Source organism: Ranitomeya imitator, chromosome 2 (assembly GCF_032444005.1).
Source record: "Ranitomeya imitator isolate aRanImi1 chromosome 2, aRanImi1.pri, whole genome shotgun sequence".
Classification (NCBI taxonomy): Eukaryota; Metazoa; Chordata; class Amphibia; order Anura; family Dendrobatidae; genus Ranitomeya; species Ranitomeya imitator.
The window spans coordinates 177,651,272-177,674,968 of NC_091283.1; the positions used below are offsets into that span (position 1 = coordinate 177,651,272).

The 23,697-nt window shown below is 47.7% G+C and overlaps 1 protein-coding gene across 1 annotated transcript in view; it reads left to right on the top strand.

The window, feature by feature from the left end:
• Window positions 1-22,936, top strand: part of PMPCA (peptidase, mitochondrial processing subunit alpha) — a 63,257-nt gene extending 40,321 nt beyond the window's left edge. The window contains exons 9-13 of the mRNA XM_069748112.1: window positions 1-113; window positions 281-371; window positions 11,177-11,239; window positions 11,352-11,496; window positions 21,816-22,936. The exon at window positions 1-113 is cut by the window's left edge and continues 6 nt beyond it. Of these exons, the coding sequence (XP_069604213.1) occupies window positions 1-113; window positions 281-371; window positions 11,177-11,239; window positions 11,352-11,496; window positions 21,816-21,985 (582 nt within the window). The 3' untranslated portion in view covers window positions 21,986-22,936. The remainder of the gene's footprint in view (window positions 114-280; window positions 372-11,176; window positions 11,240-11,351; window positions 11,497-21,815) is intronic.
• Window positions 22,937-23,697: the final 761 nt, after the last annotated feature.

The following is a 23,697-nucleotide window of genomic DNA, read 5'->3' on the forward strand; positions in this document are numbered from 1 at the left end:
GATTTCATCCCGTTTGCTGTCCTGAATATGATGATGGGCGGTGGAGGCTCCTTCTCTGCGGGAGGACCGGGGAAAGGCATGTTCACCAGATTGTACCTAAATGTGCTGAACAGGTGAGACCCCCCCAACATTCTCATCACCTCATCCCACCCCTTACCTGTTACTTTCCATACTGTATTACTGAATTGCATATTGACACATGCCGTAGTCTCCAGGTTATTAAAACCACATGTGGGGGTCTATGATGCAGATTGGTAAGACCACTTGTGTTTCTCTGCAGGCACCACTGGATGTATAACGCTACCTCTTACCACCACAGTTATGAAGACACTGGACTCCTGTGTATACATGCCAGCGCTGCCCCTCACCAGGTGAGACCTCCATTCACAATAACTTGCCCCAGAGAAAGAATTTTAAAGGGCATCTGCACCAATCTGTGATCAGCTAAAGGGCGTTTCTAGTACAATTTAGGTCATCAATATCAGATCATGGGGGTTCTGATATCTGGCACCCTCCCCGATCAACTGTGACCATCTCCGTCAGCAGCCAGACATTGCCGATCATCTCTTGTTCCTCTGAATAGGAGCTGAGCCGCAGTAATGGAAGCAGCATCCACATATTGCACAGCACTGAGCTGCACCACTGTGTACATCCACTGCTGGAGATGGAGACACAAGATTGGTGGGGGTGGCTGTGTTGTACCCCACAATCAGTGGGCACTCTCATAGCTGGCTCTTGTTTGCAGTCGCTGCTTGGAACTGTAGTAGAGACAGGAGCTAGCGATGAGAGCGCACACTGGTGACCCTTTTTCTTAGGATAGGTCATCACCATTAGATGGGTGAGGTCTGACACAGACACTCCCACAAATCACAGTGTCGGTGTGCACCCTCATTGCCAGCTGCTGTCTGTAGCCACAACGTGGCACTGTACTGCAGATAAGAGCCAGCAATGAGAATGCACACTGTGTGCTGCTGACACCATGTCTGTGTGCTGCTTGGTACTGACAAATTCTTACCTGTCCACTGGCTGGGGGATGTGTCTCTCACCTCTTCATTCATTGTCTGTAGGACTCTGCGGTCTCTCTCTCTTTGTCAGTCCTATAGACAATGAATGGCGCTGCCCTTCTCTAGTTACATGCGGAACACAGGATCCCTGCTCTTATGAGCTCCTAATACTCAGACACTTATCACCTATCCTGTGGGTATCTGTGAGGGTCTTGGGACTCTCACCCCTCTGTAGCATTGTGAGGCTTTTCCAGAAATAATACTGATCTACCTGGTTATACCTTCCCCACATTTACTAAGAATGTGGCATAATACTGTCCAAAGATACACTGGCTGAATTTGTGCTGCCATCTTCCGAAGGGCTAACCTGTCAGAAGGATTGTGTTCAGTAACCTACAGACAGTGTCAGGTCAGCGCCGTTATACTGATTACAATGATACCTTGTGATGAAATCCATCTTGTGGTTGTTGTGTAATCTTTATTTCCAGTTATGAGTTAATGATCTGCCCGTGCTCCGGGGCGGCCTGTGGGGGTCTTCATGTGGTGCTCTGATTATATATTCATAATGCAGTCTGCTGACAGATCACTGATCCCTCACTGACCAGCTCCCTAGTTTATATAATGAAAACCTAACATACTGAAGAAAGACAAAACCCTTCTGCAGGCAGGAGCCGGCCGTGGCAGCTGCTCTGCAGCATAATCGCATGGTTAGTGTGGCAATAACACATTTTATTGATATTATTCAGCTAGGGAAAAAGAAAAAATTGAAAATCGTGCCGCCCACACCTGCACAGTAGCAGCTATCGGTGTTCATAGCTGTGATCCAATAGCTGCTACTGCGCATGTGCCGGTGGCACCATCTTACTGGAGAAGAAAAAAATTCCTCCTCCAAGATGGCGCCTCCAACGCCTGCGCAGTAGCAGCTAGTCATAAGTCGTAGAGAAATTTGGATGGCACCCACCTCAGGTTTTATAGAGTCTGTAAGGCCAACTTGTCTACTGGTAGATCTACATAATATCTGGTAACATCATATGACTTATGGCTCGTTCACTTGATCCATGAGTTCAGGTCCTTTTTAGCTCCTCTGGGTCCCCTTCCAGAAAACATTCATCCTCATCCTCCTGTTGCACCTTTGGATGTGGGATGTTGAGGATCTTCCAGTATTCTAAAATTAACCATTTGATGTCTGAGTGCACCTTCTTGTCTGTGACCTGCAGGACCTTGTATTTGTCTTTTGTTTGTTATAGGATACTAGATGGTGGCCCGATTCTAACGCATTGGGTATTCTAGAATATGCATGTCCACGTAGTGTATTGCACAGCCCACGTAGTATATTGCCCAGGCACGTAATATATTGCCCAGCCACGTAGTATATTGCCCAGCCACGTAGTATATTGCCCAGCCACGTAGTATATTGCCCAGCCACGTAGTATATTGCCCAGCCACGTAGTATATTGCCCAGCCACGTAGTATATTGCCCAGCCACGTAGTATATTGCCCAGCCACGTAGTATATTGCCCAGCCACGTAGTATATTGCCCAGCCACGTAGTATATTGCCCAGCCACGTAGTATATTGCCCAGCCACGTAGTATATTGCCCAGCCACGTAGTATATTGCCCAGCCACGTAGTATATAACACTGCCCACACAGTATATAACAGTGGCCACGTAATATCTAGCACAGCCCACAGAGTATATCACACAGCCCACATAGTATATAACACTGCCTATGTAGTATACAGCACAGAGCCACGCGGTATGTAACACAGCCCACGTAGTATACAGCAGTGTGGGCACCATATCCCTGTTAAAAAAAAAAAAAATAATTACAATAAAAAATAGTTATATACTCACCCCTGGGATCCACCGAAGCTCCAGCGATAGGCGCGCGGCTTCCGCCATCTTCCGTTCCCAGGATGCATTGCGAAATTACCCAGATGACTTGGCAGTCTCGCGAGACCGCTAAGTCTTCTGGGTAATTTTGCAATGCATCGCTGGTAACGGAAGATGGCGGCAGGCGCGAGCGGCTCGGCGGACTACGGAGGGTGAGTATAGCAGGTTTTTTTTTTTTTTTTTTTTTTTTAACATTACATTTTTTTTTTTACTATTGATGCCGCATAGGCAGCATCAATAGTAAAAAGTTGGGGACACACAGGGTCAATAGCGGCGGTAACGGAGTGCGTTACCCACGGCATAACGCGATCCGTTACTGCCGGCATTAACCCTGTGTGAACGGTCACTGGAGGGGAGTATGCAGGCGCCGGGCACTGACTGCAGGGGAGTAAGGAGCGGCCATTTTCTTCTGGACTGTGCCCGTCACTGATTGGTCGTGGCTGTTTTGCCGCGACCAATCAGCGACTTGGATTTCCATGACAGACAGAGGCCGCGACCAATGAATATCCGTGACAGACAGACAGAAAGATGGAAGTTACCCTTAGACAATTATATAGTAGATTCCTGTTTGAAAGTGCCCTTGTCAGCAGGATTGTGCTCAGTAACCTACACACAGTGTCAGGTCGGCGCCATTATACTGATTACAATGAGACCTGGTGATGAAATCTGTCTTGTGGTTGTTGTGTAATCTTTATTTCCAGTTTTGTGTTAATGACCTGCCCGTGCTCCGGGGTGGCCTGTGGGAGTCTTCATGTGGTGCGCTGATTATATATTCATAATAAAGACTGCTGACAGATCACTGATCCCTAACTGACCGGCTCCCTAGTTTACATAATGATTATTATATGTATTGAAAAAAAAATTACATTAATCTAAAATATGCATTAAGTTGTCGTATTTAGTCATATACATTTATTCTGAAAAAATAAATCTCTCAAAATGGTGCCTGTCGTGCCTACACAGTAGCATCTATTGGCGATCCGCTAGATGCTAATGCACAGGTGCCGCGGGCGCCATTTTGCTAGAGGAAAAAAAAATTGTCTCCACCCAGAATCAGTATAACGGCGCCGACCTGACACTGTCGGTTACTGTGCACAATCCTGCTGACAGGTTCCCTTTAAGCATTTATGGCATATTCTATTCCCAACCTGTAGCTTGGGAGCCACATGTGGCTGGTGGTCCCATGAATTGTGGCTCACGGCGGTCTTCCAGCTTGGTGCATTAGCTCCAGATTTAGTAAACTGGTATGAGAGCACATCTGAAAATGGTGAGCTTTGTGAGTAGCCCTGCAGAGAAGAGCAGATCTGGGTGCACGTCTACTGGTCTTGGGGGTTTAGAGATGATATAAGTATGGTACGCTGGAGACAGGATGATACTACCGGTCAGAGGAGGTGCTCGAAGCTGTATGTGACTGTGATGGAGGAACGCTGAGTGTTGTGGGAACCCCTGGATCTTGGTACACTGCTTCAGGGTGATGTGTGGAAAAGCTTTGGTTATCATTATGCCCATAATGGGGTCTTTGGTTGCCACTACTGTGAGGGGCTGGATGTGGCGCTCGAGGTCAGAAAGGCTAGGGACCACTGTTCTAGGGTATAACATACATGCATGATGGGTACAGATCCCACCTTTTGGGAGCCTGCTTCTGTGAGTCTGGTCCATACACAAGGATGCAGTAACTCTGTACCTTCAGGGTTGGCCTCCTGCCCAATCTTTCATCAGGTGTGAACAGTTCCCCTTGATGCTGGGTGGCACCTAGTAAGTGTCAGGCATGGGTATTAAGAATCGGTCAGATATCTGCCAGCCATGCCAGCATACATAAGCATCTCTCCACACCAAATGTTAATTCTATGTATGAAGAATTTGCAAGTGTGGTCACTGATAGGATATGCAACAGATGCATAAAAGACTGTTCAAACCAAGCACATGCTCTTGGTGCACCCTTCGTGTGGGCAAACAGCTCAGCGCACCTTCCCACCCATTTGTTTTTCCATCTGTTTCTGCCTTCCGGCAGTTGCTGTCAATGGAGAGAAGGGTGAGGATGGATATAAAATTAGTAGTTGGGAAGGGGTTCTCAATTGTTTGGCCCCACCTAGGGGGCACTGAACGCCAGCACTTGGTTTCAGCAGTCATTTCTCCATCGCCACATTGGGGGACACAGGACTGTGGGTGTATGCTGCTGCCACTCGGAGGCTGACACTAAGTAAATACAGAAATGATTAGCTCCTCCTCTGTAGTATACACCGCCCACTGGCTCCGGATAATACCAGTTCTTGCTTAGTGTCCGTATGAGGCACACTGCGTCTGTTTTTCTCCAGACGTTCTTACTTTTTATTTTTAATTTTATTTTTAACTTTGCGCAAGAGGATGAAGGGGGCGACGGACCTTTTTAAGGGGGCCGATCTCCCCCAAAACATCAAAAGGCGAGCACGGCGAGTTTTACTCCCCGTACCCTCTCCTGCGACTTGGGATGTTCGGCCGAGGACTAGCCCTGTGAAATCCTAGGGGAGCGAACTCTTAGGATACACAGAGGCCACCTTCCAATAGGCACAGTCCGGCCGCCCTCCCTCTACACCACCACTAAAGAACAGCGGTGCTGCATGGAGTTCCCCAGTCCCTCTCCAGCTCCTCATCAAGAGGGTGGTGGATCAAGGTTGACTGCATCTCCCCCAATACCTCGCCTGAAGAGGACATCAGCGGTGAGTCTTGCAGGGGGGGGGGGGGACGGCTCCCGCAGGGGGCTCCCGCACGCACCACGGGCTCGGCCGCATCTAGCGGCCGGGCACCGCTAATTTACTCCCCAGCTTCGGCCCCAGCTAGGCCACGTCTACGGTCACATCGCCGCGACAGGACCTGGGTAGGTGCGCTGCACACTGACACAGGCCCTCCTCCTGCACACAGTGCTCTGCTCTTTTAGCTGCACAAGTGCCCCACATCAGCCCTGCACGGAGGTTAGCAGCACAACATGTCTCTGCCTAAACCCTCCAAAGAATCTGCTTAAACACATACGGTGTTCTTCACTTCTTGCACCTCCTGTCAGGCTGCGCTACCAAGCGGGCATACTACTCAGCTCTAATGATTGTGACCCTAAATGCGCTCAGGAGCCCCCTGACGCAAACGAGCTTGTGGAGACCAGTCCCCCTGAGTGGGCTTTGTCACTTTCGCAATCTATGGCTTCTTTGACTTAAAGCTATCGAGTCCCTCCAGGATCCATCCAGGAGCAGGACCATTAATCCGCCTATTCAAAAAGCTAACCCTACGGCTGCGGAATCTTCAGCCTGCAGGGGCCGCTCTCATTCTAAGCACAAGCGGCCATTTAGGAAGCGCGTCCGTAGCTAGTCCCCCAGGCTCTCTGGTACCTCGGCGTCCGTTGGCTCCGCCTCCCACTCTCGCTCCCCAGGCACCTCTTCCGACCAAGACTCTGAACTTGAGTCTGATGGGCCTCTAGATCTGGAGTCGCCAGGTTATCCAAGCACTATAGTCTCATTGAGGCAGTCAACCAGTCCCTTCAGGTTGATGAGGAACCGACAACCTCCAGTATGGTGTCCTTCAAAAGGACCAAACGTACTCATAGGCCAATCCAGCGACTTAGGGAGCGTCCGGACAAACGTTTTGCAGGCCAGAGATCTCTGGAGTCCAAATATCCTTTTTCTCCCGATCTCCGCAAACAATGGTCAGAATCCCCTCCTGTGGATCCTGCTATTTCACGTTTGTCCTCTAAAACTCTCCTATCCGTGCCGGATGGATCTTCTATCAAAGATCCCACAGATCGCCTAGTGGACAGTCTCGCCCGTTCAGCTTTTGAGGCTTCAGGCTCGGCACTCTTTCCCTCCTTCGCTGCTGCCTGGGTAGCCAAAGTCGTGACTGTTTGGGCAGACTCTCTGCATAAGGCCTTACAGAACAGTGATCTTCCTTCTGACATAGCGGGGCTGCCAAATTAAATTTCCTTGGCTGGCGATTACTTAGTAAACGCTTCCCTGGATGTGGCGAATTGCTCTGCACTTACAGCTTCAAACGCTGTGGCGATTAGGAGAGCACTATGCTTGAGGAACTGGCGATCGGCCTCCACATCTAAAAAGTCCCTCACGTCCCTTCCATATCTCAGTGGCCGATTATTTGGTGAAAAGCTGGACAAGCTGATTTCAGACGCTACAGGGGGAAAAAATACTTCCCTTCCCCAGCAGAGATTCAGACAACCGTTCCGTCAACAGCCGCAGGCTCGTTTTCGGTCCTTTCGTGGAAATTATGCATTGCATTCCTCGGCCAGTTCCCCTGGTTCGGGGCGCTGGGCCGGCAGAGACAAAAGCCCACAGGCCTCGTACAGGCCCAACCATTCCTGGAGGGGCCGCACCACGCAGTCTAGGTCCAGGGGATCCAGACCCCAACTATCTTCTTCGAAATGACTCGCAATCTCCGGACGACACCAGCAAAGTAGGGGGACGCCTTCTCTTGTTTCGTCATACCTGGCTCGCAGTCGTTCACGACGAGTGGGTCAGGGATTTGGTGTCATCCGGTTACAAAATCAATTCCCCCTCCAACCCAGTTTTTCACTTCCTGCCCTCCCGAAGCGGGAACGCTCTGGCTTTTCCCAGGCCATCGAGTCGCTCCGCCTAGACGGAGTCATTGTCCCTGTCCCAGAGGACGAAAGATTCCGCGGTTTTTATTCAAATCTGTTCATGATCCCAAAAAGGATGGAAAGCTCTTGAACAAATTCATGAAAGTCCGTCATTTCAGGATGGAATCCCTCCATTCCGTCATTGCCTCGATGGAACAAGGCGAATTCTTAGCATCCATCGACATCCGGGATGCGTACCTCCATATCCCAATCTTCCCACCTCACCAAAGGTTTCTTCGCTTCGCCGCTACCATCTTTTCAGTTAGCCATTAAAGGTATCAACCACTGAGGACTCTCAATTCTAAATATTTTTCTATCTACTGGCTAACACGGTACCAATATATATTTCTTTCTCGTCAGAGAGGAACATTTTCAGTTCATGGCCTTGCCCACCGCCCCCAGAGTTTTCACAAAGGTCATGGCCATTCTACATTCTCGAGTTCGTCGTGCTTCCCTACCTAGACGACTTACTGGTCAAAGGCCCATCTTTCCAAGCCTGCGAGGAGTGTGTCCGCATTTTCTTAGATACTCTCTCGGCTGGGCTGGTTGGTCAATTTAGAAAAGTTATTTGTTCCTTCCTTCCTGGGCATGACCCTGGACACCTCCCTAGGGTTGGTGCTTCTTCCTCGGGACAAGATCCTGGCTCTTCAACAGGGGGTCTGGAAGCTTCTCTAGCCGTCTCCCTGTTCCATCCGTTTCGGCATGAGGATTCTTGGGAAGATGGCAGCAATGGAGGCGATTCCATTTGCGCAACTACACCTCCGTCCCCTCCAGCACGCTCTGCTGGACCCATGGGACGGGAGTCCATTTTCCCTCGACTGACTGTGTCCTCTCTCCCCTCGGGTCAAGCACACACGCCAATAGTGGATGCTCCGAACCTCTCTTCTCCGAGGGAGGTCCTTCCTCTCAGTCCATTGGCTGGGAGTCACTACCGATGCCAGCCTCCTCGGCTGGGGAGCGGTCTTTCGCCATCACACTGCGCAGGGATCCTAGACTCATCACGAGTCTCACCTTCCAATCAATATCCTGGAGATACGTGCGATTTGGCTGTCTCTAAGGCGGTTCCATCATCTCCTAGCAGGCCGTCCCATCCGAATCCAGTCGGACAATGCCACGGCTGTGTCTTATATAAATCATCAGGGGGGCACACGCAGCAGAGCTGCAATGCGTGAGGTAGAGCACATCCTTCGCTGGGCCGAAAACAACAACTCGGTCATATCGGCCGTTCACATTCCAGGAGTGGAGAATTGGGCCGCGGACTTCCTCAGCCGGGAAGGTCTTGCCTCAGGCGAGTGGTCTCTCCATCAGGACATATTCCAACAAATCTGCCTTCGTTGGGGTACTCCGGACATAGACTTGATGGCTTCCTGGTTCGATGCCAAGGTACCTCAGTTTGTAGCCAGGTCTCGGGACCCGAGAGCAATCGGGGCAGACGCGCTGGTCCTTCCTTGGAGTCAGTTTTGCAATCCTTAACTGTTTCCTCCCCTGCCCCTGCTTCCCCAGAGTTCATCAGGGCGGAGGGTGTCCCGGTGATTCTCATCACTCCGGATTGGCCTCGCCGGGCGTGGTATGCAGAGCTGGTCCAACTCATCGCAGACGTTCCTTGGCATCTACCAGATCAGCCGGATCTACTTTCTCAGGGCCCGATCTACCACCAGAACTCAGGGGCCCTGTATTTGACGTCTTGGCCGTTGAATCCTGGGTTCTAACTCAAACAGGTTTTTCCCGCGAGGTAGTTTCCACTTTGATCAATGCCCGAAAGTCGGTGTCCTCGCACATCTATCATCGGACCTGGAAGACATTCTTTGAATGGTGTAGGACCAGAGGTGCCCTCTGTTGGTTTTCAACATCCCTACCATCCTGGATTTCTTCCAATCCGGTCTGGATTTGGGGCTTTCGCCGAGTTTCCTTAAAGGGCAGGTCTCGGCCTTGTCAGTCCTTTTTCAACGTAAAATTGCTTCCAAATCCCAGGTCAGAACGTTCTTTCAGGGAGTTTCCCACGTGGTGCCTCCCTACAGAGCACCTCTAGAGGCTTGGGACCTTAATCTGGTCCTAGGTGTCCTGCAGGAATCTCCCTTCGAGCAGTTGCAGGACATCTCTACCTCTCCTTTCATGGAAGGTGGCTTTTCTCGTCGCTATTACGTCGATCAGACGAGTCTCAGAATTGGCTGCCCTTTCCTGCCGGACGCCGTTCCTTACATTCCACCGAGACAAAGGTGTTCCTCAGACCGTCCCCTACCTTCCTCTCAAAGGTGGTGTCTTCCTTCCATCTTAACGAGGATATCGTACTTCCGTCATTTTGTCCCGCTCCGACGCACCACGTGGAGAAGGCTCTTCACTTTCTGGATCTTGTGAGAGCTCTCCGGATGTACGTGTCTAGGATGGCACCTTTTCGACAGATGGAAGCTCTGTTCGTGCTCCCGGCAGGACACCGGAAGGGACTGGCCGGTTCTAAGTCGACAATCGCCACATGGATTTGGTCGGCTATTCAAGAGGCTTATCGCGTCAAAGACAAGCCTATCCCAGCAGGTCTCCAGGCACACTCCACTCGGTCGGTGGGTGCTTCCTGGGCCATTCGGAATCAAGCGTCTGCAGAGCAAGTTTGCAAAGCTGCGACCTGGTCTAGCCTGCACACCTTGTCAAAGCATTACAATGTCCATACTCAGGCATCTTCCAATGCAATCCTGGGTAGGCGTATTCTGCAGGCAGCAGTGGCGCACCTGTAGAGAGCAGGTGCCATGAGTTTACACTGTTGTGGTGTTGTTTCCCGCCCAGGGACTGCTTTTGGACGTCCCACGGTCCTGTGTCCCCCAATGTGGCGATGGAGAAATAGGGATTTTTGTGTACTCACCGTAAAATCCTTTTCTCAGAGCCACTCATTGGGGGACACAGCACCCACCCTTGTTTTGGCCTGTTGCCCATGATGAGTGTTTTAGTCTCTGACATGTTGTACCTACGGTTAATTTTTGTTAATCTCCTACTGCTTTGCTACTGAACTGGTATTATCCGAAGCCAGTGGGTGGGGTATACTGCAGAGGAGGAGCTTTTTGTATTTACTTAGTGTCAGCCTCCTAGTCACAGCAGCATACACCCACGGTCCTGTGTCCCCCAATGAGTGGCTCGGAGAAAAGGATTTTACGTTGAGTACGCAAAAATCCCTATTTTGTGTCGACACCCTCCCTTTTATAGAATATATATCACCAGCCTTCACAGTATACACTGCATCCATTATTAAATACGGTAGCTCTTAGACCTGATTAGACTGGTATACTTTTTTTTTTTAAGCTTTTGTCAGAATCCTTTTTGAATGTTCCATTTTCCTGATAATGAAATGGGCAGGACTTCGCATCAGGAGGGAAAACCTTATTATACAGCCTTTCTGACATGGATTTTCAAAGCAAATACACAAGCTTCATCAGGTCACAGCTCTATCTGCAGCTTGTACTGTGAACTCTGGAGACTTAAGTTGGGAATATCCCCAATGATACTTGTACACTGTGACCATATGATATGAAGGACACACGGATGCTCTGCTGTCTCCACTACCTTTATTCGGCAGATTTTGTGCTATTCATTTTGTCTTGGGCGTTGTCACTTTCTGTGGTTTCATATGTTTTTTGTTTTTTTTAGCTTTGACATTCTTTAATTATTTTTTTTTAATTTACAGGTGAGAGAAATGGTGGAAATCATCACGCGGGAGTTCACCCTGATGGCCGGATCAGTAGGGGAGGTCGGTATCCCATTGAAGAGCACATTTCACCTTCTGTCGGCAGTCGGGATGTCATCACGTGGTGGATGGTGCTGCTTGGCCTGAGCTTGGGATGTTTTTCTCTTTTATTCAGGTTGAACTCGATCGGGCAAAGGCCCAGCTGAAATCCATGCTGATGATGAACCTGGAGTCCAGACCGGTCATCTTTGAGGATGTCGGGAGACAGGTGCTGGCGACCGGGAAGAGGAAGCTTCCTCATGAGCTGTGCTCTCTCATCAGTGAGTATCTGGCGGACCTCGTCTACTGTAATAATAGGACTGGTTAGTTGTGGGACCTCATGACTAACCTCTCCTGATTCTGGTGTAGGATTTGTGTGTGGCTACCCTTCACAGCCGGCTATAAAGGCATGAACCTCACTCCACGTTCCTAAAACAGGAGGGTTTGTTGGCACTTATCTCGGTACCAGAGGCAGCCCCTTCTCTCCAAGTGCAAATCTTAAAATGCCCCTCATGCAGATTAGCCTTAGTAGCGTGACCTAATGTGACCCTTTCTTATTCACCACATCGTAATTTAAATTGGTTGTTTGACACTTACATTTTCTTTCCGACATGGATGTATTTAAAATAAGAAACCGAGGCATGTCCTCCTACCACCACCCACCAGAAGCTTGTGTCAGGTGATGAGAAGAGTGCGTAATCGAATGTTTTTCTTCTAGCCCCCCGATCACAGTCAGTCCTGGAGCTGTTGATACTGTAAGGCAAGTGCGCTTCAAGGAACTGTTTACACCCTTTCACGACATGTGCCGTATATATGCGGCGCAAGTCAGACGCGGGTTTAAGTAGCTCCATACCCAACAGGTGATGGATGTGTATTACAGCCATGAAATAACACTAACAATTGCAGGCATTGAGCGGAGTGCCATTGTTAACCTGTTAAATGTCACTATCGATCTCTTGATAGCAGCATTTAACTCTATCCATCCAGCGCACGTACTTACTTCCACCCATCGGCGCCCCCAGAATGTGATTGTGGGTTGGTCACAGGCTATCATGACACCTGGGGGACACCTGATGACCCCTATGACTGTCAATACAGATCTCCTTTGAGCTTTAAAGGAGACTGTGATTTCTGCTATATGCAGCGAAGCTACAGCATCGCTGCACCTTTCACCTCCAGTGAAACGAGATATTTAAAAAAAAAAACACACATTTGGTATCGCTGGGTTCAGAAAAGTCCAATCTATCAAAATATAAAAACCATTAACCCAATCAGTAAACTGAAAAAATTAAAGAACGCCAAAATTAAGTTTTCTTTGTCGCCACAATTCCACAAAAATAAATGCTGTAACAAGTGATCAAAAAGTCACATCTATCCCAAAATAGTACTAATTTTTTTATTGTCTTGCCTCGCAAAAAATAAGCCATCATACAACTCCAACCAAGGGGTCCGGCACTGCCTTTACTAGGTCTTATACCCTCTTTATGCTTCTATTAGAACCCCCTCTTTTGTTACTCCTGTCTGCTGCTATTTATATTTCTGCCTCACTTAGAGGCGCTTGTCTCTTGGATATTTTGATATCTGCTGCTCAGGTGTTTTTTTCAGTGAACATATTTTTATATGTATTTCCATATTACTGTAGCTTGCAGCTATGTATATTTATGCCTCATTTAGAGGCCCTTGTCTCTTGGACATTTTGATACTTGTGGCTTAGCCTCCATTTTGAGGCTTCTTTTACAGTGAACATATGTTTATATGTCGTTGCTAATACTTATACTTGCTATCATGCAACATATGCATCTGGGGATTTACTCATTATCCTTGTAGTCGCTTCAGACACGTTATCATTGAACTATGCACTTTTTATATGTTATTTCCCCTTGTGCCAGCATTAGGTAGTAACAGTTTGATTATCCCATATACTGCCTGTAGATATTCATTTATGTATACCTGATCTTACTAGCACTTTGGGGATTTACTCCTAGCTATACATTAAGCTATACCGTGTGCACTTGATTACTGTTCTGCACAGGGCAGATTATGTGGGTGTATATCATATGTCCGGTATTATGGGCTTTTTTTTGGATAGGTTCTTTATTAAGACACTAGTCTATTTAAAGAGGGTCTATAACCTTTGTAGGTTGTACCTTTATGTATCTCCATTTTTTAATGTACCGTATATGTTTTTATTTGGATGTTCTCAATAAAGGTTGTAATTTTACTTCATGGCTGATGCTTCCTTGTTCTATTTGGTTTTGTTTTGATTTGGGAGGTGCCATTAACCCCTTCATGACCTTGGGATTTTTCGTTTATTCGGACTCCCATGACAGCACACGAGAGAGGGGATCCGCCCTTAAGGAACAGGAAACCTACAGATACAAAAGGGCGGCACCTCTCCCCATGCATCAGTTGGTTTCCTGTTCCTGAAGGGACTGGATGCCTATAGAAACTACAGGAGTCCAGGCCGGCCGGACCGATTCTGGTGGCGAGAGGGTCTCCCACTTCAGCCGGTGCGGGTACCTGAAGTAGTCACGGTGGCCCTGGCAGGGCGGCACGGCGGTGACTAGGCAGCGAGGAGCGGTCGCCAGGGGGTGTCCGGTCTCCGGGGCCAGCGTCTGGTAAGTCGCCCTTCCCGTGGGCTGTGGGTCTCTCTGGAGCAGGGGGGAGCGCGGCGGCATCTGGGGGGCGCCGATCGGATCGTAGCTGGCCGGCCTCGGCGTTCCACGAGAGCTGCAGCGCTGACAGGAAGCGCTGTAAGCTGTGGTGACGTCGGGGGGCAGAGCCGGCGACGTCTTCCGGATCGGTGAGCTCCTGCGCATGCGCGGGGGCTCCAAGATGGCGGCGCCCACCGGAGATCATGCCGCAATCCCTCCGGAGCGACGATTGATTCCCCACAGCTGCGGGGGGGCGGGAAAATTAAACAAGCAAGCTGGGCAAGGTGCGCTGACCGAAGGAGGGGCCTTATAAGGCGGCTCCAGCAGCATGTTCCCGGGTTCTGGCTCCAATCTACTGAAAATGGATTCAGATCAGGATCAGCAGGTTGTGCTGCTGGAACAAGCATCCCAGAAACCCAAGGAGAAGGAACATGAAAAAAGGAGCGATGGTTCGGGCCGCAGAAGCTCCTCCAGACAGGGGTCTGGAGGGTCAGTCAAAAAGGATCCCCCTCGTGCTTCGGTATTTCTGGGTGTGAGCAGCCACTGGTAAGTGATCTTCGAGAAAGTTCACTTAGTGACTAGTCTCCCCTCATGTGTTTTATGCAGGGAAGGAAAAACGTCAGTAAGGCGAAGCATAGGGAATGTGCCATCTGCGGGGTTCCCTTGCCTGACTCACACCCTAAAAAACTATGTGACCCCTGTATCCAGCAGACGGTGAGGTTCTGGAAGGAGGGGACGGGGTATAGCATGTAGATTTTACACTCTAGTCTACCTTACTTATCCCCGTAGGTAGCCGAAGAATCCTCCTCTATTACGGCCAGTCTCAAAGAGATGATTAGAATGGAGGTTAAAGAGTCCTTTAAAAACCTTTCACAGTCAGGAGGTTCTAGGCAGAGAACTGAGTGGGCATCTGATTCGTCTGTGGAAAAGGACAAGTCCGAAGAATCAGACAATTCAGCAGCATCATCCTCCTCTTCGGAAGAAGACGCTGCTCGGTTTTGCCTACCCCTAGAAAGGATAGACAAATTGGTAAAGGCGGTCAGAGGCACAATGGGAATATCGGAACCCAAGCCTCAACTATCCAAAGAACAAATGATGTTCAGTGGATTGGAGCAAAAGAAGCGCAGAGTGTTTCCTTTAAATGAGAAAATACAAGATCTTATTAATAGGGAATGGAGGAAACCTGAGAGAAAAGGCTCCTTACCACCTGCGCAAAAACGCCGATACCCTTTTGATGACCCAGCAGTAGGTAACTGGGAGAAAGCACCCAAGCTGGATGCAGCAATTGCCAAGGTAGCTAAACGATCTTCTCTCCCATTTGAAGATATGGGAACACTTAAAGACCCCCTGGATAGGAAAGTGGATACCTTCCTGAAGGGAACCTGGGAGATGGCAGCTGGCTCCTTAAGACCTGCGGTAGCTTCAACCTGCACGGCAAGGTCAATGATGGTCTGGCTGGACCAGTTGGAGACCCAATTAAAACAAGGGGCCTCTAGAGAGTCCATTCTCTCAGCATTACCTGTAATCCAGGAGGGGGCGGCTTTTTTATCAGACGCCTCAATTGACTCCGTAAAGTTGGCAGCTAGAGCAGCAGGACTTTCTAATGCTGCAAGGAGAGCCCTATGGCTGAAATGCTGGCCGGGGGATATGCAGGCAAAAGCGAAGCTCTGCGCTATCCCTTGTAAAGGCGAATATTTATTTGGGCCTACCCTGGATGAACTCCTGGAGAAAGCAGGAGATGATAAGAAAAAGTTTCCCAACCTGTTCAATCCATACCGTCGTCCCTTCAACAAAAGAAGGTTCAACCGGGGAGGAAAGCGAGCCTTTTCACCAGGGAGAGATCGTCCCAGATGGGAGGATAGGCGAAAGCGAGGTACAGGTCTCATGTTTCGCCGTAACCAGACGGAAAATAAAAAACAAGACCAATGACTGGCAATTCCAGTGGGAGGGAGACTATTGCATTTCTCGGCAGAGTGGTCGAAAATCACAAACAGCGTTTGGATAAAAGACACTGTTTCCCATGGTCTCAAGCTGGAATTTGTTCATATTCCACAGGACAAATTTAGGTTAACACCCTGGCGCTCATCTCCCACTGAACAATTCGCCCTAGAAGAGGAAGTGAGGACTCTTTGTTCCAAAAATGTTTTGGTAGAAGTGCCGTATTCTCAGGCAGGGGAAGGGTTTTACTCTCCCCTGTTCCTAATCCAGAAGCCTGATAAATCTTACAGGACCATTATAAATCTTAAGGGTCTCAATAAGTTTTTGGTGAAACATACTTTCAAAATGGAGTCCATCAATTCGGCAATAAAAATGCTTTTCAACAACTGTTTCATGGTAGTAGTGGATTTGAAAGATGCCTACTATCATGTACCCATTCATGCTGATTTCCAACGATACCTGAGGGTAGCGATACTAATGGGGGGTAGGATTCGACATTTTCAATTCAGAGCGCTCCCCTTTGGGATCACCTCGGCACCTAGGGTGTTTACTAAAATAATTGCGGACGTTATGGCGCATTTAAGAGAGTCAAATATCCTTATAGTCCCCTACTTAGACGATTTCCTCATTGTAGGTAACTCGGTAGATCATTGTCTGTCACAATGGGAGATTGCTAAAACCAAACTAGAACGGTTGGGTTGGATCATAAACTTTGAAAAATCTAAATTACAGCCCCTAAATGTTCAAAAATTCCTGGGGTTAATGTTGAATTCAGTGACACAGCAGTGTCTCCTCCCTATAGAGAAAATGGACCAAATTCAGAGTTTTGTATTAAGAGCAATCAATACACCTTCCATGACACTTAGGCAAGCAATGTCTCTACTTGGGTCACTCACATCTTGCATCCCAGCAGTTAAGTGGGCTCAGTTCCACACCAGGTCCCTACAAAATGAAGTCCTGTTCCATGACAGAGCCTTAGGAGGCGCATTGAATGGAAAATTGACATTGAGGCCGATAACATTGAATTCCCTTAGATGGTGGCTAGATAAACAAAATTTATCAGCAGGGGTTCCCTGGATGATAGATGTCACCCACGTGATAACCACGGATGCCAGCTCTTCAGGGTGGGGAGCCTATATGGGGGACATGGTGGTCCAGGGACAGTGGGAACCCTTCACAACATTTTCATCAAATCAAAGAGAGTTGTTGGCGGTTGAACTGGCTGTTAAAAAATTCCTCGTATATCTGCAGGGCCAGCACGTCAGAATTCTGTCGGACAACAGAGTGGCGGTCGCTTACATAAACCGGCAAGGGGGAACTCGTTCCGAAACTTTAATGCAGATCACGGATCAGTTGTTCCAGGTGGCAGAGCTCAATTTTCTATCTTTGACAGCTCTTCACATCAAAGGAAAAGAAAATGTGGCAGCAGATTTCCTCAGCCGAAATGTGTTAAAACAGGGAGAGTGGTCTCTCAACGAGGACATTTTCAATCTTGTCGTCCGCAGATGGGGTCAACCAGTGGTGGATCTATTCGCCGCCAGAAACAACAGAAAAGTAAAACTTTTTTGCTCCCTAAATCCCAGGGAGAATCCCCTGGCGGTAGACGCGTTTCTCATAAAATGGGATTTTCCACTAGCCTATGCTTTCCCACCACTGAACCTGATACCTCTAGTGGTGAGGAAAATCAGGGAGGATCGAGCGAAAGTCATCCTTATCGCCCCCTTTTGGCCCAGAAGAACCTGGTTTGCCTGGCTCAAGACAATGTCTGTAGCGGTCCCCTGGGTACTGCCAGAGATCCCGAACTTGCTTTCGCAGGGACCGATCTCCCATCCACAAGTGACGGGGCTCCATTTGACGGCATGGTGTTTGAACGGTCACTATTAGTGGGGAAAGGCTTCTCTCCAAACTTGGTGGAGACGCTCCTAAAGAGTAGAAAGCAAATAACTACGAAAATCTACTCTAGGACTTGGAGAAAGTTCTTGTCTTGTTCAAAGTTTAATATCCAAGACGGGGTGCCAGTACAACAAATCCTAGAGTTCCTACAGAAGGGGTTCGAGTTGAAACTCTCTCCTAGTACCCTTAGGGTACAGGTCTCAGCTTTAGGTGCCCTGTTTTCCTGTAATATAGCGAATAACTACTGGATAGCGAGGTTTATGAAGGCAGTTAGTAGATCTACACCACTGCATAAAGACAGAACAGTTCCATGGGATTTAAATTTAGTTCTGTCCTCTCTAACTAAACCCCCCTTTGAACCTCTGCAGGAGGCCTCGATCAAAATGTTGACACTTAAGACAGCCTTCCTGATCGCCATAACCTCAGCTCGCAGGATAGGGGATATACAGGCACTTTCCAGAGCTCCTCCATACACTGAAATCTTGTCAGACAGAGTAGTCCTTAGACCAGACCCAGCATATCTGCCAAAGGTGGCGACACGGTTCCATAGATCACAGGAGATAGTTTTGCCGTCCTTTATTCCTAATCCCTCTAATCCTAAAGAGCAGGAGCTTCATACGTTAGACGTCAGGAGATCTCTTCTTCAGTATATTTCAGCTACTGATAATTGGAAGAAGGATGGGGCACTGCTTCTTTCCTTCCAAGGTCCAAAGAAAGGATTTAGAGTATCGAAATATTTACTGGCTAAATGGATTAGGGAAACTATCTCTCTAGCTTATACAGCAGGTGGGGGGCCAGCTCCGCAGAACCTAAAGGCACATTCCACCCGGGCCATGGCGTCATCCTGGGCAGAAAGATCTGGAGTGTCAGTGGAGCAGATATGTAAGGCGGCCACATGGTCATCCCCTTCCACTTTCTTTAAACACTATCGGTTGGATTTGGGGTCCTCCTCTGATCTTTCCTTTGGGTTAAGGGTGCTACAATCTATAGTCCCTCCCTAAGGTAGCTTACATCTCTGTAAATCTCTCGTGTGCTGTCATGGGAGTCCGAATAAAGCATTAAGCTACTTACTGGTAGCGGCATTTTTCGGAGGCCCATGACAGCACCCTTAGTTCCCTCCCTATTCACGTGGGGGTAGCACTTCCTGATATGTATATAGCGTAATATGTAAATCTCACGTATGGTGTCTTATTACAATAATGGGTTATTTTTGTTTCAAATGTATATAATGTATATATTGTATATTTGTGTACCACTAACCGCGGCAGTCCTCTCAGGCTCTGAAATACAACTGATGCATGGGGAGAGGTGCCGCCCTTTTGTATCTGTAGGTTTCCTGTTCCTTAAGGGCGGATCCCCTCTCTCGTGTGCTGTCATGGGCCTCCGAAAAATGCCGCTACCAGTAAGTAGCTTAATGCTTTTTCCGTGTTCGTTTTTCACTCCCCTCCTTCCCAGAGCCATAACTTTTTTATTTTTCCGTCAATTTGGCCAAGTGAGGGCTTATTTTTTGCGGGACGAGTTGTACTTTTGAACGACATCATTGGTTTTAGCATGTCGTGTACTAGAAAACGGGAAAAAAATTCCAAGTGCGGTGAAATTGCAAAAAAAGTGCAGTCCCACACTTGTTTTTTGTTTGGCTTTTTTGCTAGGTTCACTAAATGCTAAAACTGACCTGACATGATTCTCCAGGTCAGTACGAGTTCATAGACACCTAACATGACTAGGTTATTTTTTACCTAACTGGTGAAAAAAAATTCCAAACTTTGCTAAAAAAAAAAAAAAAAAAAAAATTGCACCATTTTCCGATACTCGTAGCGTCTCCATTTTTCATGATCTGGGGTCGGTTGGGGGCTTATTTTTTGCGTGCCGAGATGATGTTTTTAATGATAGCATTTTGGTGCAGATACGTTCTTTTGATCGCCCGTTATTGCATTTTAATGCAATGTCGTGGCGACCAAAAAAACGTAATTCTGGCGTTTCGAATTTTTTTTCTCGCTACTCCGTTTAGCGATCAGGTTAATGCTTTTCTTTAATTGATAGATCAGGCAATTCTGAACGCGGCGATACCAAATATGTGTAGATTTGATTTTTTTTTATTGATTTATTTTGATTGGTGCGAAAGGGGGGTGATTTAAACTTTTTATATTTTTTTTTTTTTTTTTTTTTTTTTCACTTTTTTTTTCACTTTTTTTTTTTTTTACTTTTGCCATGCTTCAATAACCTCCATGGGAGGCTAGAAGCAGGCACAACCCGATCGCCTCTGCTACATAGCAGCGATCTGCTGTTCGCTGCTATGTAGCAGAAAATCAGGTTTGCTGTGAGCGCCGACCACAGGGTGGCGCTCACAGCTACCGGCGATCAGTAACCATAGAGGTCTCAAGGACCTCTGGTTACCATTCTGAAGCATCGCCGACCTCCGATCATGTGACGAGGGTCGGCGATGGCGTCATTTCCGGCCGCCCGGCCGAATGCGGTAGTTAAATGCCGCTGTCTGGGTTTGACAGCGACATTTAACTAGTTAATAGGCGCGGGCAGATCGCGATTCTGCCCGCGCCTATTACTGGCACATGTCAGCTGTTCAAAACAGCTGACATGTCACGGCTTTGATGCGGGCTCACCGCCGGAGCCCGCATCAAAGAGGGGCTTCTGACCTCGGGGCTTCTATCCCATCCGAGATCAGAAAGGGGTTAATCTAAGCTAATCCTTTGTAGGTTGCACCATACAACTCCCATTGGCCAAAAAGTAAAAATGTTAGGGGTCTCATAAAATGGCAACACAACTCCAACGTTTTTTTTTGCAAACTTCAAATTTGTTTTTCACCTCTAAAATACAAAACAACTGGACATGTTTGGTATCGCTGTAATCATATTGATGAGGAGAATCATACAGTATGGTCATGGTACCACAAAATGTACACTGTAAAAACAATTCCCAAAAAACAATGTTAATTGTGAGTTTTTTCCACAATTTCACCACACTTGGAATTTTTTCCCCATTTTCCAGTACACTACGTGTTAAAATGAATGGTGTCATTCAAACGTACAACTCGTCCCGCAAAAAACAAGCCGTCCTAAGTGAACAGAAAAACCATTGCAGAATCCGCAGGTAAAATGACCTGCATTTTACCGTCTGGTTTTCTGCGGATTTCGACTGCGTTTTTACACTTGCGGATTCCTATAAAGGAACAGGTGTAAAACACTGCGGATTCCACACAAAGAATTGACATGCTGCAGAAAATAAACCGCAGCGTTTCTGCGCAGAATTTTCTGCGGCATGTGCACTGCAGATTTGGATTTCCATAGGTTTACATGGTACTGTACAACGCATGGAAAACTGCTGCGGATCCACAGCGTCAAATCCGCTGCCAAATCCACAACGTGTGCACATACCCTAAGAGTTATGGCTCTGGGAAGAAGGAGAGGAAAAAAACAAAAATGGGCTGCGCCGTGAAGGGGTTAAAAACATCCAAGTCTTAAAAAAAAAATAGTCTGTGTCCAACAACCTTTTTAAATGAATGGTTTAATTTAAACAATCCCCATCTAATACTACAGTTCCTCTGCTGCAAAATGCACTGCCCTGAAGACTGGAGCGCCATGTTAGACATGTTGAAACTACCTTTTACGATGAATATGACCAAAAATACCGGGTGCGCTCACTTGGGAAACGTGTAGGGAACTAATGAATAGGGTCACAGTGATCTGTGGCTGCTGGACAGACGGCATCAGCAGCTCTTCTTTTCATTAGCTGGCCTGCCCTGATGCATTTGTAGGGTCACACGAGGTCGGATAATCAAAATAAGAGCCACTGATGCCGTCAGGTAGGAGGTGGTCGTCGGGGTTCCTGTCCTGCGGCCACAGATTACTGACGTGGCTGATGGACCAACTCCAAATAGTATATGACTTCCGGATGAAGCTCCACAGGGTTTGTATGTAACCAACCCCAATCTGCATGGGAGCTGTATACATCAGACTGTAATTTACTGATACACATGCATATCTGCAAAGCTGTTTTATGTTTTGATGACAGATGCATTGGAGTAGTAAAAAAAAAAACACAACAAATCGGTTTCAAAACTGGAAATAGCCTTTTAAACTGTGTATTTCTGATTCTTTCAGGCAAAGTGCAAGCTAGTGACATAAAGCGAGTGGCCACTAAAATGCTGCGGAGCAAGCCTGCAGTCGCTGCATTGGGCGATCTGTCTGAGTTACCGGATTACGATCAGATTCAGGCCGCACTTTCCAGCAAGGACGGACGTCTGCCACGATCATACAGGCTCTTTCGATAGGCCGTGCTCCGCACAGAAGTGACGTGATGTGAACATATGCTGCTCGGGGCCGGTGTCTGCCCTGCACCCGGTGTCCGCCCTGCACCCGCCGCTGTATATCGTGTTTTTATCAGTGACAAAATGACTCATTGGCCCTGGTAGATTTCCACGTCGGAGCCAGGAAATGTGTAAGGATCCTGAGTCTATTACGCTGGTGTTTTTCAATCTTAAGGGGGTCCTCTAATTGGATAGAATATGTGCCCCATCCAGAGAGGAAGTTTAATGAGGTAAAACTGAAACGCATGTTCAAAAAAAAAAAAAAAACTTTTTTGCAATTTTACTTGTTAAGGCCGGATTCACACATCAGTGATTTTCAGTCTGTGTACAGACCAGATGGGGGGTCTCCTGACCAGAATACCACAGTGTATTGGGCATATTTGACCCTGTCAAGTTCGGGGCAGGAGACCTCTGGCCGATCGCTGCATCGAGCTCCATACTCTGCTGACAAAACACTGATGGGTGAATCCGGCCTAAAGATGTGACTACCCCTTTTTCAATGCTACAGAGGTTTTGTTTTTTTCAAAGAAAGTTAATCATGTTTTCTTAAAAACAAAAACCTTTTCACCCCTGTGCTGGCAGATGTTGTGTGCTTAGTCTATCAGGTCATTACCTTGCGATAGTATATGGAGAGCGTCCTCTGTCGTCTCGGGATCCATTATATCAGGTTGTGTCATTAGGACGGTGTCACTGTATCCTGCCATCAGCCATAGCTCCAGCATTTCTTTCCAAACAGTGGGGAACTACAGCTGCTAGCATATTAGGAGTTGTAGTCTTCCAATGGCTGGAGGGGTACACATTGGAGACCCCTATTCTACAGTATTGGTCTTCTATGGTACAAGTCAGGGGCGATGTTGTGCATCATGAACCTGTCTACTGTTATTATTTTCTAATTAAAAACTACTTGTACAACAAGATGGAAATGAGTCGTTCTTCAGTGGCTGATACTGGGCAACAATACAGAAACCTGGACACAGGTACCCAATGGTATTATGTCTCTGGGCAACACTTAAGGAGGTCTACCAGGCTCTATTCAGAGGTCAGACCGCCATCAACCACAAATGAGGGGTCACTATTGCTGCATCTCTGCGCCTGTAAGGCAACCCCTCTAGTAAATGGAGTGGTCAGGAGCGCTGTTGTGCTGGAAAAACCAAGAAGGGGAGATCCTGGTCCAGCGCTGCAGCCCCTTCATTATCAAGATTCTCCTTGAACACAGTGATGGCAGACCTAATACCAGAAGATGGGAAGCATGGAAGAACAGTGACATCTTATGGCTATTTTGCAGAATTGCACGTTGCCTGCATCTAAACAATAAACGGCTTATGCTGTGTCTCTATGGCATTAACTATATTATTATTATTTATTGTTATAGCGCCATTTATTCCATGGCACTTTACATGTAAGGAGGGGTGTACATAATAAAAACAAGTACAATAATCTTAAACAATACAAGTCCTAACTGGTACAGGAGGAGAGAGGACCCTGCCCGCGAGGGCTCACAATTTACAAGGGATGGTGAGGATACAATAGGTGAGGGTAGAGCTGGTCATGCAGCAGTTTGGTCGATCGGTGGTCACTGCAGGTTATAGGCTTGTTGGAAGAGGTGGGTCTTCAGGCTCTTTTTGAAGGTTTTGATGGTAGGTGAGAGTCTGATGTGTTGTGGTAGAGGGTTCCAC